Below are 19,197 nucleotides of genomic sequence, written 5' to 3'. Positions count from 1 at the left end.
GAACTTTCTATATTTTTCTGAAAACATAATATTTTTGAAATTATATGTCCCATTTGTCATTTAATAAATTGTTCCGAGTTCAGATGTGAAGATATTGTATCACAGAGGCGCAGCCCAAGGGATATAATAATACACATCTAAATAATAAACAATGATTTTATTAAAGAGCAGATCACTGTTTGATATACATATCTTTTCAATTTTAGCACGTGAACAAGGATCATTATCATTAACCCTTTACTCCATACAGATACAATAGTATTGATTATTGATACCCAATACACTCAGTTGCATTATCTGTACACTATCTCCATACAGGTTATTGGAGAAAAATGCAAAATTTATACCTGTGTTACTCAGATCAAAATAAGTCTATGAATACTTGTTTTAACCATTTAGTGTCCAACATAATTTATTTTTAGAATTAAATTTCCTTTCTGATGGTATATTTTTCATAATTTTGTGATAAATATTTTTCACAATAGAAAGCTACAAACCTAAGACCTTAGAATATTATTATAATTTAGCTGTTTTTATGCATGTGATACAACAGAAAGAAATATTTTTACTGTTACAAATGCACAATTTTATTAATTGAAGGTAAATGAAAGACTAGAAAGGTCTATATTAAGTGATTTTCAAAATAAGCAAACCCATTTAATTAATCATTAAAATCTACACCCCTACCAAAGTTACAGAACTTCATAGATCATAAAATTAATTAATTACATAATGTTTTGATAAGAAGTACTGATTAAAGACACTTTCTATAAAATTTGTTGATCCACATCATAAATAAGGATGCAAACAACACCCTAATTGCTTTGTTTTGACAGCTGTGCACAATAAACACACTTCCAAGGGGCCCAGGGGGTTTTGTCCGCAGGGGATTTTGTCCGGATCCGGATCCCGCATAAATTCCATAATGTGGACAAGTGATCTATGGATTTTAATGGTTGTTATGGTAACCACATCTTTTTTAATACACCAATCTTATGTCTCACTTTTACATAATTTGCCATAGTTGAATGATAGAATGCAAATAATAACTTGTTTTTGGGTCACCTATTTACTTTTCCATCCATCAATAGCTGTCCTAATATATATAAAGTCAGTGTGATTTTCAGAAAATGCCACCTGAATTAAAAGTAATAATTATCAATAAATTACAATTATAACCACAAGTTTTTCTGAAACTGATCTTTTATTAACAGTTTAAACTTCACAAATATGCTTTTGTGGGCTTCATTGCCAATATATTTTATTGGTATTTTGCATTTAATTATCAGTGTAGTAGAATGCGATAAAAGGAGTATCTATGGAGTAATGCATAGATGCGTTAAAAGGAGTATCTATGGAGTAATGCATAGATGCGTTAAAAGGAGTATCTATGGAGTAAAGGGTTAAAGACTATTATCTTTGAAGATGTTCCCCAAATAATTGCCTGTTTTGTGTGGGTCTTCTTTTCAAGTGTGCCGCTATGACATTTGACACGTATGATGTAATCATTTTGAAGTGCAAACGGTGAATTGTGTTGCATTATAGCACACAGTTTCTGTCTTTTTTGTTTCACTGGGAAACAAATCGGGTTGTGTTAAAATTCTGGTTTTGTTATTTTACCCCATTTCTTAAATTAATTTTTTGACAAAATGATAGTAAAATAGGTCTAAGTGCATAAAGATGAAGAACGGCAATGTTTTCTTTTGCCCTTGCCCATCTTAAGGTACTACATAGATTTCACTTTGAATAGCCCTATTATTTGTGTAAAAATCCTTTTAGGTGAAATAAGAAAGTGATATTGCTATTATCCAGTCTGCATGGAGGAAAATGTTTTACCTATATTCCATTTGCAATGAAAATAAATGACTGAATAGTGTTTTAAAATCTATTTAAGTTTGAGAGTTATAGATGTCTTTGTTTACCAAGTTTCAAGTTGGCTTTTAACGAGATACACAGATTAATGTTTTCGTTGCATTTTTCATCGTTTTTCCTGAAAGTTCCCATCTAATTCCGGAAAAAGCATATATGGAGTCTATATGTCATTAAGTATATCTGTAGGAGTGGTTTAAAATGGAACTGTGCAGTTTTTGTTTCTCATTTAATGCTTGATCGTACATTCCGAGTAGACCTGTTAATAGGTTTTATTTTCAGTCAAGTGCTATTTTAGTGGTTTGTGAACATGATAGAGACCATATTTTGCAATCCATTTTAATCAGACTTGCACACAGCTATTTTATGATTTTGACATTTGTCTGGCAGTTCACTAAATTTTCAGAATCTTTCCATTTGAATAAAAGCAAACATTGTCCTCATAATGGGAGGTAAAACTGGTAACATATATTTGAAATATTCATAGACAGAACAAATTGATTGGTCCATTCAAGTTACAGTTAGAGACTGCTTGATTTTTGCTATTAATTGAAATAGTTAACAATGGGAAGCAGATATACTTGATTGGAACAAAGCAGCAGAACACTCACATTTCAGTCATAGTTATTTACTTATGTCTATTCTATTCAGCAGTTGTATTTTGATGAAAGCTTGTGTTTTTTTTTGTGTGTTTTTTTTTACATTTACCCAATGTGGTATTTCCTATCCAAAGACATTCATTATCACTAATTTATAGCTAGGTCAGTAGGTCATAGTTGAAAAAATCATGTGCTGTCTCTCCAATGTGTAATTTTTCATTCAGTATTCTTCAGTTTGCTATTAAGTAAAGAAACTTCTGACTAAGAGCTCCATTTTTAGCTCACCTGTCACGTAGTGACAAGGTGAGCTTTTGTGAAGGTGAGCTTTTGTGGTCATCCGTCCATCCACAATTTCTTGTGAACATGATTGAGATAACATTTTGCAATTAATTTTAATCAAACTTGCACACACTTGTATTGGTATAACATCTCAGATCCTTTCGAAAACTGGCCAGATCACATCATGGGTTACAGAGTTATGGCCCCTTAAAGGGCCAAAATTTGCTATTTTGGTTTGTGAACATGATAGAGACCATATTTTGCAATCGATTTTAATCAGACTTGCACACAGCTTGTATTGGCATAATTTCTCGGCTCTTTTCGAAAACTGGCTAGAGTTATGGCCCCTTAAAACGTCAAAATATGCTATTTTGGCTTTTGCAGCCATATAGAGACTTCATTTATGGTTTGATTTGATAAAAACTAGCAAAATATCTTTAATAACAATAGAGCTTTGATTCCATGATGAATCAATCATATCCAGTCATAGGTTTTGGAGTTACGGCCCCTGATTGACACCTGAAAGAGCCAAAATTTGTTAATTTTTACCTTGTGAACATGATAGAAGTGACATTTTATATTCAATTTTAACCACACATGCACACAACTTAAATCACAATAAGATCTTGGTTCCTTTCGAAAACCACCTAGATTCCATCATGGGTTCTAGAGTTACTGCCCTTGAAAGGGGCAAAATTTTCTATTTTAGTCCTTTCAGCCATATAGAGGTTTCATGTATTCTTTGATTTGATACAAACTTGCACAGTATGTTTGCCTTGATGACCTCTAGGCCAAGTTTGAAACTGGGTCATGTAGGGTCAAAAACTAGGTCACCAGGTCGAATCAAAGGAAAAGTTTGTAAACACCCTAGAAGCCACATTAAATTAATGACCTTATCTTCATGAAACTTAGTCAGAATGTTTATCTTGATGATTCATATGTACAATTCGAAACTGGGTCATGGGGGTTGAAAAACTAGGTCACACGGTCAAATCAAGGAAAAGCTTGTTAACACTTGAGGCCACATTTATAACCCTATCTTCTTGAAACTTGGTCATAATGTTTGTCTTGATGATTCCTAGTGGGTCATGTGGGGTCAAAAACTGAGGTCACCCACTCAAATCAAAGGAAAAGCTTGTTAACACCCTAGAGGCCATATTTATGACCCTATCTTCATGAAACTTGGTCAGAATGTTTCTCTTGCATTCCATGGCCAGCTTTAGCAGTTGAGCGATATAGGGTCATCATGAACCTCTTATTAATTACTGTAAGAAAATATATGCAAAATTAGATCACAGAAGCTGCAGGAAGTGTTTCATTTCCAACATGTCAGATTGACAAACAGTTGTAGGTGTGTTTTCTTTACAGGAATTGTAATAAGTTTATTTCAGGAAACGTAATGTATTTATTACAGGAAACCAGTAAACCAGACATAAGTCAGACAAGTCATTCAGGGCCTTCACCTTTGGACAGCTATCTGGTAAGTGGTCACAAGTGGATTGAAGTGGTAATGTACTTCATACAATTAGGGATATTAAAAGTGCTTTTAAGGTTTGGTCCAGAGAGATTTGTTTTTATTTTCTGATTGAAAAGTGTTTAATAAAACCTAAGTATTGATTAGCAGCCTCCCTAACTTTGAATTGACAAAAATATAGGGGAGGGGATGAGCGCATATTACTTTGGTGAGGCTTCCATACCTCATGTTTTTATTTTGATGTAAATGAGATGTGGAACCAAAATTTGTAGTCCTGTTTGGCGCCATATAACCTATACTGTGTTGGTGCGCAGTAAACCCCAAATAAATAAATAAATACTTTGGTGAGGCAAAATTACACTTGGATGGTACGTTTGATAGGGCAAGGGAAATTATTTGTCTGAAATACTAAAGGTTTTATAAGAATGGTGGGACCATGCCCCACCCACTTCTAGACCATTGTATTAAAAAGCACTAAAGTAGAGTAAATGTAAAGTGCTTACTTTAAGAGACAAAAAGACAAACTTAGAAAATCATTTTACCAATTTTAAATATGAGCATTTCATTATTTGAAATATATAGATGATGTATATGTTATGAACATGTATTTTTTCTCCCCCCATCCTTCAGCCTTGAGCTTTTCATTGGTTTAAACATACTATAAAACAGAGTTTTCTAAGAAAATACACATGTATAACAAATTACAAAACTGAAACCTTAGTAATGTGAAAAGGGTTTTAAATGGAAATGACAAAAATAATCTTTTTCTCTGCCAAAAAGCAAGACATTTTGATGTAGATCATTCATGCAATTGAAAATAATTATGTTTATACATTTAGCATGGTTGTGAGACAATAAACTGACAAATTTGCAGTTTCTTCCTTAGCCTGTGTGAAAAAAAATTAAGAGACATATTTATTCTGAAATAACAAAGCCTTTGAAACCATTAATTAGAAGACTAAAGTACTTTTCAGGCTATTAATAAATACCACTTAAAATGAAATCTATATTCAGTAGCAGAGCACTTGTAGTATTTATAAAGGAATTTACGAAAGTGCGTGTAACAACAGTGCAATACTGTCACTGCATTATTAAGTTATTTTTAGATTTATATTAGATGGATTTTTTGCCACCTGATATTTAATGTTATTTAGGAGGAAGTTATATTACAGGGATTGCTGTAAATAGAAATTTCGTGATGTAATATAACTGACATTTTTTTATGTCTGCTTATATCATCATAATAATATACTGTAGGCTGTGCTTTATTTACGTTGCTTCTAGTTTTCGATTTGTTAAGCAGGAGTCAAATTGTTAGAACATGTGCATTTGATTACTATCTAAAATCATTTTTAGAAATAGAGAACTGCTTATTTCGTCCAATCAGTGCTGGATTCTGCTACGGCAATAAATTCTCTAAACGTAGCAATTTCTGCACATGAACCAAAGGGGAAAGATAGATGATTGAGACAAATGAGCCGCGCCATGAGAAAAACCAACATAGTGGCTTTGCGACCAGCATGGATCCAGACCAGACTGCACACCCGCACAGTCTGGTCAGGATCCATGCTATTCGCTAATGGTTTCTCTAATTGTAATAGGCTTTGAAAGCGAACAGCATGGGTCCTGACCAGACTGCGCGGATGCGCAGGCTGGTCTGGATCCATGCTGGTCGCAAAGCCACTATGTTGGTTTTCGCATGGCGCGGCTCAAATTATGTTCTGTCATATTATCACAGAGAAGTTTGGTTCTTGCCCTGGTATTGAGCTGGTGACTTTTAGATTGGTGCTCTTGTGCTCAAGGCCAAGCCTATCAAGTTGGCTGGACAGAAGCATTAATGGAACTGTTTTTTAGAGACTTGGTTGGTTAATAATGAAATAAAACAGTTTAAATATTGTTACTTCTGTATGGAGGCCTGCCTGCTTAGCTCAATAGGGAGAGCGCAGATCGCGGGGTCTTGAGTTTGATCCCTGGGTAAGGCGCATGTTTGTGTTGATTTGATAAAAGACATTGTGTCTGAAATGATCGTTCCTCTTCCACTCTTCATGCGGGGAAGTTGGCAGTTACTTGTGGAGAACAGGTTTGTACTGGTACAGATTCCAGGAACTCTGATTAGGTTAACTGTCTGTCGTTAAATAATGAAATACTGTTGAAAAATGGCGTTAAACTGATAGCAAACAAACAAACTGGGCAAAATATAAATTCACAGCAAATATCAAGCAATTTACAATAAGTACCTATATTTAAAATGAGTTCAGCAGTATATATATTGTAAGCCTCATAAAATAAATATTTGAACACATAACACTGAAGATACAGGAAGTTGTTGCATCATTGTCAGAAAAAATACCTTTTCTTGAATTGCATAACTTGTAAAATCATATGAATTCATTAACATTTTGCAGCGAAAATATTTGAATTTTATATTTCTTGGAAGTTAAATTGGGTATGCAGCCATGAAAATTTATGGACCTCTCCACTACAAATTTATAAATGAGCCGTGCCATGGGAAAACCAACATAGTGGCTTTGCGACCAGCATGGATCCAGACCAGCCTGCGCATCCGCGCAGTCTGGTCAGGATCCATGCTGTTCGCTAACAGTTTCTCCAATTCCAATAGGCTTTAAAAGCGAACAGCATGGAGCCTGACCAGACTGCGCGGATGCGCAGGCTGGTCTGGATCCATGCTGGTTTTCCCATGGCACGGCTCAAATGATTTTGCAGTATATATTTACAAAGGGATTAAAACAGACATCTGCAATATGTGAACGTTGCAGTAGGTGTAAAATGAGAATTTTGCAGATGTTTTACGTGATACTATTTCCTTGTGTGGTGACAGACAGTTTCTTGGCAATAATTAGCAAGAGCAATTTGTATGCATCGCTTATATGGGTATTCTAGTGCAGTGCATTTCCATATTATTACCTGCTGTTAAAGTACATTAAATTTGCTGCTGCTTCCTGCATTGGATGTGTGAAATGTATTAAATTTCTGAATGCGTAACTTAAATAAAGAAAAAATACAATGGATGTAGATGAGACTGAAATGCAAGAGTGGTTGTAGTGATCCAGCAGTAGCATGTCACATTACTTAATTAAGGGTTGTTACAGTGAGCAGCAGCTCCAGCTAGAATTTAACCCAATGCTAAAATTTTGAGTAGAGCCATCATGTGTAAGTGTGATTTACACTTAGCACACTAAAAGAAAACTGTGAAGTTTCTAGAATTGGAACATCTTCTGCATCTTGAATTGCCCTCCAACTAAAATTACAGTCTTTGGACCATGCCGCCCCGAAAAACATGCACCCAGGTTTATAAAACTGAGTTAGGAGACCAGTGACAGAATTCAGCTTTGTCATTGGTCAATTTGAAGACTGAGTTCAAATTGAACCAATCAGATGATAGAATTTTAAGACAGGTCTTGGTTTTCTAATCTTGGACCAGATCTTTGATATTTATTTAAAGAGTTTGTGTCAGATCAGCACAACCTCATTAACAGTAACATTGGTGAGATCAAATGTAATAAATGACAGAAGGGGTCTCCGAGGCGGAGAGGTTTAGGCCGCTGACATTGAATCACTTGCCCGTCACTGCTGTGGTTTGAAACCTCACATTGAGTGTAGAATTCTTTCCTGTGAGAAGGCCATTCTGCTGGCTTGCAGAAGGTCAGGGTTTCTACCTAGCTGCTCACCCATGCCTGAGATAATGCTCGGTGGGGCAACCACTATGTTGGTTTTCTCATGGCACGGCTCAAATGTATAAGCAAAGTATATATACGTTTTGCAAGACTGGTATGTTATTCAGTGTCATAAATTTACCTCTTTATGTCTTTTTTGCTACTGATAATTATCAAAATGAAAAAAAGTTAACTTCCTTATTTTCATTTAAATGATGGCTCTCCATCTGTCATATTTTTTGCAACAAAAGCGCAGTCATGAAATAAAATTTTGAATGATGATTCACATAATGTAATGCCAGTGTGAATTTTTATGTCATTTTATATTACTAATGTACACATAAATATAAAGATCCTGTTAAACTTACAACTTTCATTCAGTGTCAACTCTAAACTTTTACAGGTTTCATATCAGAGTCACAAAAACTTTCAGTGAGAGGCAAAAAAGATTAATCAATGATGCAGTTTTATATTTAAGCTGTAAATGAGATGTGAAGATACAATTTTGTAAATATGGCTTTCCCTTTTTTGGAAATTGTATCATTCAAAGTCGTTCAATCATCAAAGCATTTTGGGAGTCTCGTAATCTATATGATGTGAAATTCAGTATGACCGTGAATACAAATTGCATGAAAAAACACCATTAAAACAGGAGACACTATGCAATTGACGCCTGACTTGAATTTCAATATGTACAGATTAATCATGTGATCATTTTCACCATTTGTGAGGACACAGTCTACAGGGACTCGACTGGTACTCAAAATTCAATTCAGACTGTGACTTGAATTCTAATAAGCACACAGACATGGAAAATTTATTCAAAGCTTGTTGTTTTGTTTTTCATTTATACTTTATGTAATTTATTTTCATGACTCATAAACTAGGTTACAGATGTTTTCAAAATAGAAAAGAAAAGCTCAGCATGAAAATTTACAATTTAAATTTCTATGTAAGTGACACTAAGCACCATGATAATCATTCAAAAGATGATGTATTATAGAAATGTGAGTAATGTTATGTGTCAAGAAATGGCAGTTAAATAATTGTCGTTGAGCGGATTTACAACACCGTCAACAACAAAAACTTTGGTTGTTCATAATTCAAAAATGTACTCCTTAAAATTTTCGTCTTGTCATATTACATGACTGAACTGGCACATTAATAAGAGTGAATTGTATATATTACTATGGCATAGTGGGAGAACAGAACTGATTTGTGAGGGACGATTCTTAGAATTTCTAAGAAAACTGTGTGCATGTGGGTGTAGGGGGGAGTTCAGAGGGGATGAAAGAGGAAGAAGAAGAAAGAATTTCACTGAATGTAATGAAGTAATCTATGCCTGTAAAATTGCGGAGCCTCTCAATTAAGATGTGTTGACACTGACCTGAGCCGTGCCATGAGAAAACCAACATAGTGGGTTTGCAACCAGCATGGATCCAGACCAGCCTGCGCATCCGCGCAGTCTGGTCAGGATCCATGCTGTTTGCTAATAGTTTCTCTAATTACAATAGGGTTTGAAAGCGAACAGCATGGATCCTGACCAGACTGCGCGGACGCGCAGGCTGGTCTGGATCCATGCTGGTCGCAAAGCCACTATGTTGGTTTTCCCATGGCACGGCTCACCTAACTTTCAGCCTAATACTTTTATTTAAGTAATGCCTTATTCTTTCTTTTGGTTTGTTAATTGAGCCGTGCCATGAGAAAACCAACATAGTGGGTTTGCGACCAGCATGGAGCCAGACCAGCCTGCGCATCTGCGCAGTCTGGTCAGGCTCCATGCTGTTCGCTTTTAAAGCCTATTGGAATTGGAGAAACTGTTAGCGAACAGCATGGAGCCTGACCAGACTGCGCGGATGCGCAGGCTGGTCTGGATCCATGCTGGTCGCAAACCCACTATGTTGGTTATCCCGTGGCACGGCTCAATTTACTTTTGGATTGATCTGTTACAGAAATGGCACCGAGATTACAAAAATAAATTTGAAAACCAGTCCCCGAGAGCATATAAAACCAGTCCCCGAGAGCATATATGCCTTTTGTTGATCAGAATTGCTGGGTTTTTTTTACTCTAATGTCACCAAACTTGAAAACCTTTGGCGTTTTGTAAGATAGTTATTTTGATGCATACTTATAAGCCTTCAACAGTAAGCTTTGTCAGTTAATTATATAGTAAACATAAAGAAAAAAGATGAACATATAGAAGAGAATATTATTATATACCAAGTTGTCTGAAACAAGTAGAAGAGGCTTTTTGGAGAAGTTGCTATGTTTGTTTAAATTTTGCCTTTTATAACACATACTTTTGACAGCCAATAGTTTTTTTTTTGTATAGATTACACAACATTTTTTCAGATATTATTATTATTATTATTATTATACCAGATTTTACCAGATATTTGTTTACGCCATATCTTTTTTCCAGACATTTTATGTAAATACCATACTGTATTTATAAATAGTTATTTCATATACAGTCAGACATTTGTGAAGCAGCCAGTCAAGAGATTGGGCAAAATGGCCATTTAAGACAGGTTGTTGCTTAATACAGGTTTGGAAAAAAATGGAAATAGGAAATTACAAATGAGCCGCGCCATGAGAAAACCAACATAGTGCATTTGCGACCAGCATGGATCCAGACCTCAAGATCCATGCTGTTTGCTTTCAAAGCCTATTGCAATTAGAGAAACCATAAGCATACAGCATGGATCCTGACCAGACTGCACAGATGCGCAAGCTGGTCTGGATCCATGCTGGTTGCAAATGCACTATGTTGGTTTTCTCATAGTGCAGCTCAAATGTGGCTGCTTAAAAGAGGTGGCTGCTTACGTAGGTTTAACTTTAACTGAAAAAGAATGACATAATATATGTAAACAAAAAGGTGTTTCATATTTGAATTGGATCTGTTGCTAAGTTATATCACCCACATGTAACAGTATGGTACATAAAATCATAAATAATGTAAATAGAAGTTTGATTTATTTGTTTGTAAGTGGTTTAACATTGTTTTCTTTGGTATTTACACTTATATAATGGCATACAGTTATAAGTGCTAAATCATTTCGCTACAAGTAACAATTTCTCATTTTATTACTGATGTCTGCTAAAACAACCCTGAAGGTCAAGCATCTTTTCAAGTAATTTGAGAACTTACGAGGGTCATCCAATAAGTTCTGATAATGGTCCTATATCTTTTTCATCTTATATCGCAAAGTAATAAAACATGGCACGCATAGCCATTAACTATTACGCTATTAATTGACGCTGAATACATGCATGTGCGTCATATGACGTCATCACGTTGTGACGTCATTTAGACGTCGCTTTAGCGTCATGGATACGGTAAGTCAAGCTGAACATAAAAATTGAGTTTTTGAGAGGGAAAACAGGAAAGGAAATCCATGAAAATTTATCAGAAGCTTGTGGTGGATCTGCAGTGTCATTTAATACAGTTTATAGATGCATAAGACGTTTTGCTGAAGGAAATTTTGACATTTCCGATGACCCCCTCAGCAGACGACCGATCGAGGCTGCAGACAAGTTTCATGTTAAATAAGTAAAGAAACTTTAGGATGAAGATAGATGCTATACATGTAAGGCGTTTGCTGAGGGTGTTGGAATTGCTCATGGATCAGTTCATACGATATTAACGAGGCATTTGAAAATGAGGTGGGTCCCTCATCACTTGAATCGGGACCAAATGACGAACAGGGTAGTAGCTGCAGAAAAACACTTAAAGCAGTATGAAGATAAAGGTGATAGGTTCCTAAATTGTATTGTTGCAATAGATGAGACGAAGCTATGAACCTGAATTGAAATCGCAATCTTCCGAATGGAACACTCCTGGGTCACCAAGGTCTGCAAAATTCCGACGAAAACAGGGAAATCTGAAACAGCTAGCAATTACGGCATATGATAATGGTGGTGTATTGGCCACAGACTATGTTCCTCTTGGACAGACAGTTAACTGAACGTATTATGCAAAATTTTTGCATGAGAAATTGAGGCCAGGGGTCAATACTTTGGAGGAATATAGTACAGGTATGACACTATTTGTTATAATTTGTTCACTATAAGACCATTATCAGAACTTATTGGATGACCCTTGTATTTGGAGGTAAAACTACTTATTCTCAAGACTTTAATCTGAATGATATTTCAGTTTTTAGCTTTATTTATCTCAGAATGTTTATTTTATTACATAGCACAATGTGTGCAGAATGTAACTGTCAGTCATGTCAGTGATACCAGGTCATTTCAGAAAAGATTTGGAATCTCCTGTGTATGTTTTTTTTCCCATTGAAGGATCTTTGGAGATGTGGGGGTGGGGGGGGCATTAGGGAGGCTGTAGGGTGCTCTTATTACAGAGTTCATGAACATAAACAAGCATGCATGAAACAAGTTTGACAGTATGAAAAGTGCATATGTCTATTAAGGTTATTTCACATAGCACACTGAATCTGAAATGAAACTTGTTGTTACCAAAAACCTGTGTTTTCTCATTTTTCTCATTGTTACTTCAAAAACTCCATTTTCTAAAAATAATTTTGAAACTGACTTATGGCCAAGTTTGTTTCTTGGGGACTGGTCTCCAGTCGTAGTTTTGTAGTATTGAGGTTATTCCTCTTACAAATAAAAAAATATAACGTTACTTCAATGCAGTTTAAATGTTGAAAGACACCTCGGAATTTTTACTTTCATATCATTTATCAGAGATAAATTTATCAGAGATAAAAGGTAAAGGTAGATTTCCTGGAAGCACAGAGCACCCAAAACACAGCCATAGGGCCATGCATTGCAAAGTAGGCCAACAACAAAAGAAGCTGTGATGGAAAAATATTGTAGATGGGTTGCTTCAAAAATTCAACTACAAGTACATTATAAATATATGCAAAGTACAGAAAATGTGTGTTGGGTGGTAAGGGGTACATAAAAGGGTCGAATGTTTGGAGAAGGTAGATCAAGAATGATAATTAAACAGGGAAAGCCATAATTATGTTCCTTAAACATTGTATTCCTACAATATCGCAGACATGCACATACAAAAGACAAATATACACACATACAACTAACATAGTAATTTAATTATTACACAAATCATAAAAAGAAAATGCACTTTTTACAAGAGAAGGAGGGCTTATGCTTTATGCTTCTCTGCACATTTCTTTAGTAATTCTAGGGCCTATCCCACGCAGACTTATGAAAACAACTTCTGCTCTCCCACAAAGCTATTTTGATATATACCATTTTACACTTTATAATGTGAAATATGACATGATTAAAAATTCAAGTTCATTTCAGGATAACAATGCAAATTTGTGTTGTTGAGACTGTTGTAAATCCGCTCAACGACAATTATTTAACTGCCATTTCTTGACACATGACATTACTCACTTTTCTATAATACATCATCTTTTGAAGGATTATCATGGTGCTTAGTGTCACTTACATAGAAATTTAAATTGTAAATTTTCATGCTGAGCTTTTCTATTCTATTTTGAAAACATCCGTAACCTAGTTTATGAGTCATGAAAATAAATTACATAAAGAATAAATGAAAAAAAAACCCAAACAAGTTTCGAATAAATTTTCCATCTTCTATGTGCTCATTAGTATTCGAGTCACAGTCTGAATTGAATTTTGAGTACCAGTTGAGTCCCGGTAGACTGTGTCCTCACAAATGGTGAAAATGATCACATGATTAATCTGTACATATTGAAATTCAAGTCACGCCTCAATTGCATAGTGTCTCCTGTTTCAATGGTGTTTTTCATGCAATTTGTATTCACGGTCATACTGAATTTCACATCATATAGATTACGAGACTCCCAAAATGCTTTGATGATTGAACGACTTTGAATGATACAATTACCAAAAAAGGGAAAACCGTATTTACGAAGTTGTATCTTCACATCTCATTTATGGCTTAAATACATAATTGCGTCATTAATCATTCTTTTTCATCTCTTTTTGTTAATATGCTCATTGAAAGTTTTTGTGAATCTGATATGAATACGGTAAAAGTTTAGACGTGACATTGAATGAATGTTTCAAGTTTAACAGGATCTTTGTATTTATGAGTAATATAAAATGATATAAAAATTCACACTGGCATTACATTATGTGAATCATCATTCAAAAGTGAAATTTATTATTTTATTTTTGATGAAAAAATGATTGCAAAAAAAGTTTGATGTAATTGATATACAGATAGCATTTTAATGAAAATAAGGAAGTTATTTTTTCATTTTGATGATGTAATTTTTAAATACAAAAAAAAAACAGATAAAGAGATAAATTTATTACATTGAATATAACTTATTTATAACTGTCCTGCAAAGAGTAAATATCTCTGGACAATGTCAAAGAATTTATTTTTCCTTTGAGACCAGTTTCATATTTATTTATCTCTCCTAAATGGAAGTCTCTGTAGTGCATCAGCCATATTTTGAGGGATTGGATCAGATTCTGTATGAAGTTTGTACTGTATAGAATAAGATTAACTAGGCCTAAGGTTATGAAATTGAGATCGAAGACCAGTCACAGAATTCCATCCTCTGATTGGCTGATTCTCATCTCAATCTTGAAAGATTGCCTCCTATGACTGTTCCCCAGATTCAGTTTTATCACCTCAGAACTTGTTGAACGGTTAGCTAAGAATGGAAAGCACAAGACTGTCAGTCTGGAAGTCACATGTTTGACGGTCTGGCAGATGTTTTTACTGTGAAAATCTCAATCTGAATGGCATCACCCAAGTTTTATTTTGTCTTCGCCTCATACGGCTTGGTTGAGACTGTGGGTATATTTACTGATTGCATTATACATGTCTGAAAGATTTTAACTAAGTGAATCAAGAAAGAGCTAATTATGGTTGTTAAAAAACTATTGCCTATTTTCCTAAAAATATCATAGTCTTGATTTTTGTGAAACTGGATGTATTATGTGGTCACCTGTGGCAGGCATGCAGGCTGCGTCTACGTGGTCACCTGTGGCGGGCAGGCAGGCGGCATCCACAAGAGTTGTCCACTTTCAAACTTGGAAATGTCTTATATTTATTCACCAGATTTGGTCACAATGTTTATAGACATAATATCTCATTCTTATTCTGACCTAAAAACATGACTAGCAGTCAAGCTGTCCAATAATTTGAATTTTTTCCTCATAATTTGATACACAACATTTAATTTGTTTCACACATACCACGCAGGAAACTAAAATTAATGTAATCAAATAATATGTAAATTCACCACACTAGTAAACCTGTAAAGGTGATGAATACAAAATAAGCATTGTGTGTTTTTTGCTTATTATTGCCCAGAAACTGTCTGTTACCACACACGGAAATAGTATCACGTAATGTCTGCTTTAATTTATAACTGTGAAAATCATTATTCTGTGGTCGTGGTGGGGGATATATTGTTCTGCATTCATCAGTTCACTGAATTAAGTCCTATTAAACAAACTGATGTTCCATTTATTATTTTTGTAAAATTTGACACATTCATGTTCCCCTGAAATAGCTGTTTTTGGTCAAAACAACAAAAAGTTTGCCCACAACTTTAAATGATTTTCATGTAGTATATAACATTATTCACAATACCTTTGTGAGAACACTTTCTGACTTTTATCATTTAAAACAGCTATTGCATATTGCTATGATAACGTTATGAAATAGTTTTTCTTTAAACTGTTCTGGAGGCAATAACCTCAATTTTTTTTGTAGAAAACCTTAGATTAATCCTGATTGCAGGGAAATGCCAAGTTGCAACTTTATTTTAACCCTTAGCCTGCTGCCGGCAAGTGATTATGCCTTTGCGACCAGTGCAGACCAAGATCAGCCTGCACATCCATGCAGGCTGATCATGGTCTGCACTGTTCGCTATTCAGTCAGTAAATTTTCAGCGAACACCCCTTCGAATAATAAATGGTATTGCCCAGATTGAATGATGGACCAGTCCATTTTAGAAATTTAGCAGGCTAAGGGTTAATACAGTGTATTTATAGGTTTGTATCAAGAAATATGCACAAGTTTTGCAGCAAAAGAATTGCACAGTTTTAGGGGCGCAATATTATTCCGCAAAACAATTAAAACAAACTAGGATTTAAAATGTATATGAAATAAAAATTGGTATCAAATGGTGGTCAAAATAAATATGTAGATTTGGTTATTTTTCTCAAAAGTGTATCAGAGGCTTTATTTTTGTTATTTACTTTTATAGTTTAACAATGTGCCATATTTAACAACTTTCTGGACAATTGAGCCGTGCCATGGGAAAACCAACATAGTGGCTTTGCGACCAGCATGGATCCAGACCAGCCTGCGCATCCGCGCAGTCTGGTCAGGATCCATGCTGTTCGCTAACAGTTTCTTCTATTCCAATAGGCTTTAAAAGCGAACAGCATGGAGCCTGACCAGACTGCGCGGATGCGCAGGCTGGTCTGGATCCATGCTGGTCGCAAACCCACTATGTTGGTTTTCTCATGGCATGGCTCAATTCTAGATTTACCATCACAAATATAAACAAGAGCTTTCTATTGTTAACCCATTTTATCGATAAAAAATGTAAGACAATGTATTATTGTTTTTCTTTATACGCATTAAATTTTGCGAAAATGTCAAAACTTACACCTACGCAAAACCAGAATTATCATACCTTTACCATATTGTGTTTTGTTTTTTTCTCCATCCATTTTATGTAAATACTGCATTTATAAATAATCATTTCATATGACCACAAAATGACATATATATGTAAACATTGGTGATTCATATTTGAAATGGAGCTGTTGCTATGTAATATCACCCACATGTTACAGTGTGGTACATACAGTCATGAATAATGTAAATACAAGTTTGATTTATTTGTTTGTAAGTGGTTTAACATTGTTTTCAATGGTATTTCCACTTATGTAATGGCTGTCAGTTGACTTTACAGCAGTAGGTGCAAATTCAATTCTCTACAAGTAATGATTTCTCATTAATTTTTTACCAGCAAATCTTGTACGCTCTAATATGCACCACAGGTGGCAGTAACGTACTTAGGATATGGTATGGGTCCATGAGCCATATACACTTAAATATATTACAGTTATAATGTTTTCTTAGAAAAAGAATGGCTCATTGTCACAGGGGCAAAAAAATTTCAAGATGACTTTTTGGCATTTGTTTTCTAAGAAAACATTATAATTGTAATATACTTAAGTGTATATGGCTGTGGAACCATACTGTATCTTAGGTACGTTATTGCCACCTGTAATATGCACCCCTATTGACCTGTGTGTACATTGTCGCTTATTTTATACTTTATTTGGTAGTAAAATTTATTATTTGATTGATACTTAAGTTTTTCAATGGTTGACATAAAGAGACAAACATGCAAAATACAATTTTCAGCTAAGTAAGTTCAAGGTCAAGAGTCATATGATTGAAGGTCAAATGCAAACATATGTAATATGCAAATATATCTGAAAGACTAACTGTGAACACTGAGACTGCCTTGCTCTGAAGACCACTTGTTTTATTTCCACCTTTGTCTAGGTCTTACATCATGTGGTAACACTTCAACAGTCTGTATAACCCTTAGCCTGCTAAATTTATAAAATGAACTGGTCCATCATTCAATTTGGGCAATACCATTTATTATTCCAAGGGGTGTTCACTGAAAATTTACTGACTGAATAGCAAACACTGTGCAGACCATGATCAGCCTGCACAGATGTGCAGGCTGATCTTGGTCTGCACTGATCACAAAGGCAGAATCACTTGCCGGCAGCAGTCTGTTTAATATTATTTTCATGTGAGGTCTTTCATAAATTAATTATTTAAGATTTATAGTAGATAATAAATATTAGATTTAAGACTACAAGGCAAAAGGTCAGATGAAAGACAAACCCATTAAGTAATCAGAAATGTACTTGGTTAAGACTTCTAATTTTAATGCACAGAATTGAATATGATATATGGCTGATATTATGCGAATTGATAGTAGACATTATTACAAATACATAACCATGAATACTTCAGTGGAGAACTATATACACATGACAGCATTTCAGTTTTGAAGTTCAAATTCATTCATTGAGCCACGCCATGAGAAAACCAACATAATGCTTTGTGACCAGCATGGATCCAGACCAGCCAGGCATCCGCGCAGTCTTGTCAGGATCCATGCTGTTCGCTTTCAAAGCCCATTGCAATTAGAGAAACCGTTAGCGAACAGCGTGGATTTTGACCAGACTGCGCGGATGCCTGGCTGGTCTGGATCCATGGTTTTCTCATGGTGCGGCTCAATTAACGTTATTACATTTCAAAATGTTTTGTTGTGTTGGCATAACAACACGAACATGTTTGATAACCAGCCAGATACTCCCAGTTACTCTTTAGTTATGGCCATTGATATACTTGGAATTACAAATATTGATAGTGTCCACTAGATAACTTAAGCAGTTCTTATTCAATATTCACCAAACTTAGAATGTTTATTGGCATATTGTCTTGGCCAAGTTGAATAACCTGGGATAGTCCTTGTTACTGTAGAGGTCTGGCCCTTGGATTAGTCAGAAATGAGGAAAATTGACTAGTGTGCTCAGTAAGTAGACCAATTTAATTGCTGAAATAAGCATATATTGTGACAGTTTATATATTTCGTCCAAGACTGTTAGTAACTGTGTATAAAACAAAACATTTGAAACATAAGCCAGTGGGTACAATTTAGACATTACTCAGTTCATTACTGGAAATATAATATTTTTTATAAAAAATACCGCCTGAATACAGTACCTGTTTCTGCTTTTCTAGCCATATTATGGTGCAGTTTCCTGCATTATTCCCCATTCTAATGGAGCTGGTACCAATCCCGAAATCAGAGAATAAAATCACTGTGTACAAGTACAAGTAACGTTTGAGAGTTTTAACATACAAGTCAGTCTTCATTAGCAGATGTAAAATACAAGGAAATTCTAATATTAACTTTAGACTTTTCCATAATTCCCAGAGGAAATTTCCTTTCATTAAAATTAGATGATGCGTTTTATAAGGAAATAAATTGAAAATTGTGAAAGCTTTATATTGATTTTACCTGAACATTTCTGAACGAAAATTGCAAGCTCAATTTGCAAGCTTGTCATAAGCTTGCGGCAAGCACTTTTATACAAGTTTGCAGATTTAGTATTTCGAAACATGCAGTAGGCTCATGACAACAGGACTGATTTCTTTCAAGGAAATGAGCTTAGAAATGCAAGATTTTTTGACAAACTTACATTAATATAAAATATTATATTACTCTTAGTCCAGATTTTGCTTTGT

General features: G+C 34.9%; 1 protein-coding gene across 3 annotated transcripts in view; it reads left to right on the top strand.

Moving 5' to 3' along the window:
* Nucleotides 1-19,197, top strand: part of LOC123523113 (protein TALPID3-like) — a 140,335-nt gene that overhangs the window by 77,147 nt on the left and 43,991 nt on the right. For all 3 annotated transcript variants that reach the window (XM_053545578.1, XM_053545585.1, XM_053545576.1), the window contains exon 14: nt 4,162-4,227. In XM_053545578.1, the coding sequence (XP_053401553.1) occupies nt 4,162-4,227 (66 nt within the window). The remainder of the gene's footprint in view (nt 1-4,161; nt 4,228-19,197) is intronic.

The sequence above is a fragment of the Mercenaria mercenaria genome, chromosome 1 (assembly GCF_021730395.1).
Source record: "Mercenaria mercenaria strain notata chromosome 1, MADL_Memer_1, whole genome shotgun sequence".
Classification (NCBI taxonomy): domain Eukaryota; kingdom Metazoa; phylum Mollusca; class Bivalvia; order Venerida; family Veneridae; genus Mercenaria; species Mercenaria mercenaria.
The sequence above is the reverse complement of the archived record's forward strand: the minus strand, read 5'-3'. Positions and strand labels throughout refer to the sequence as shown.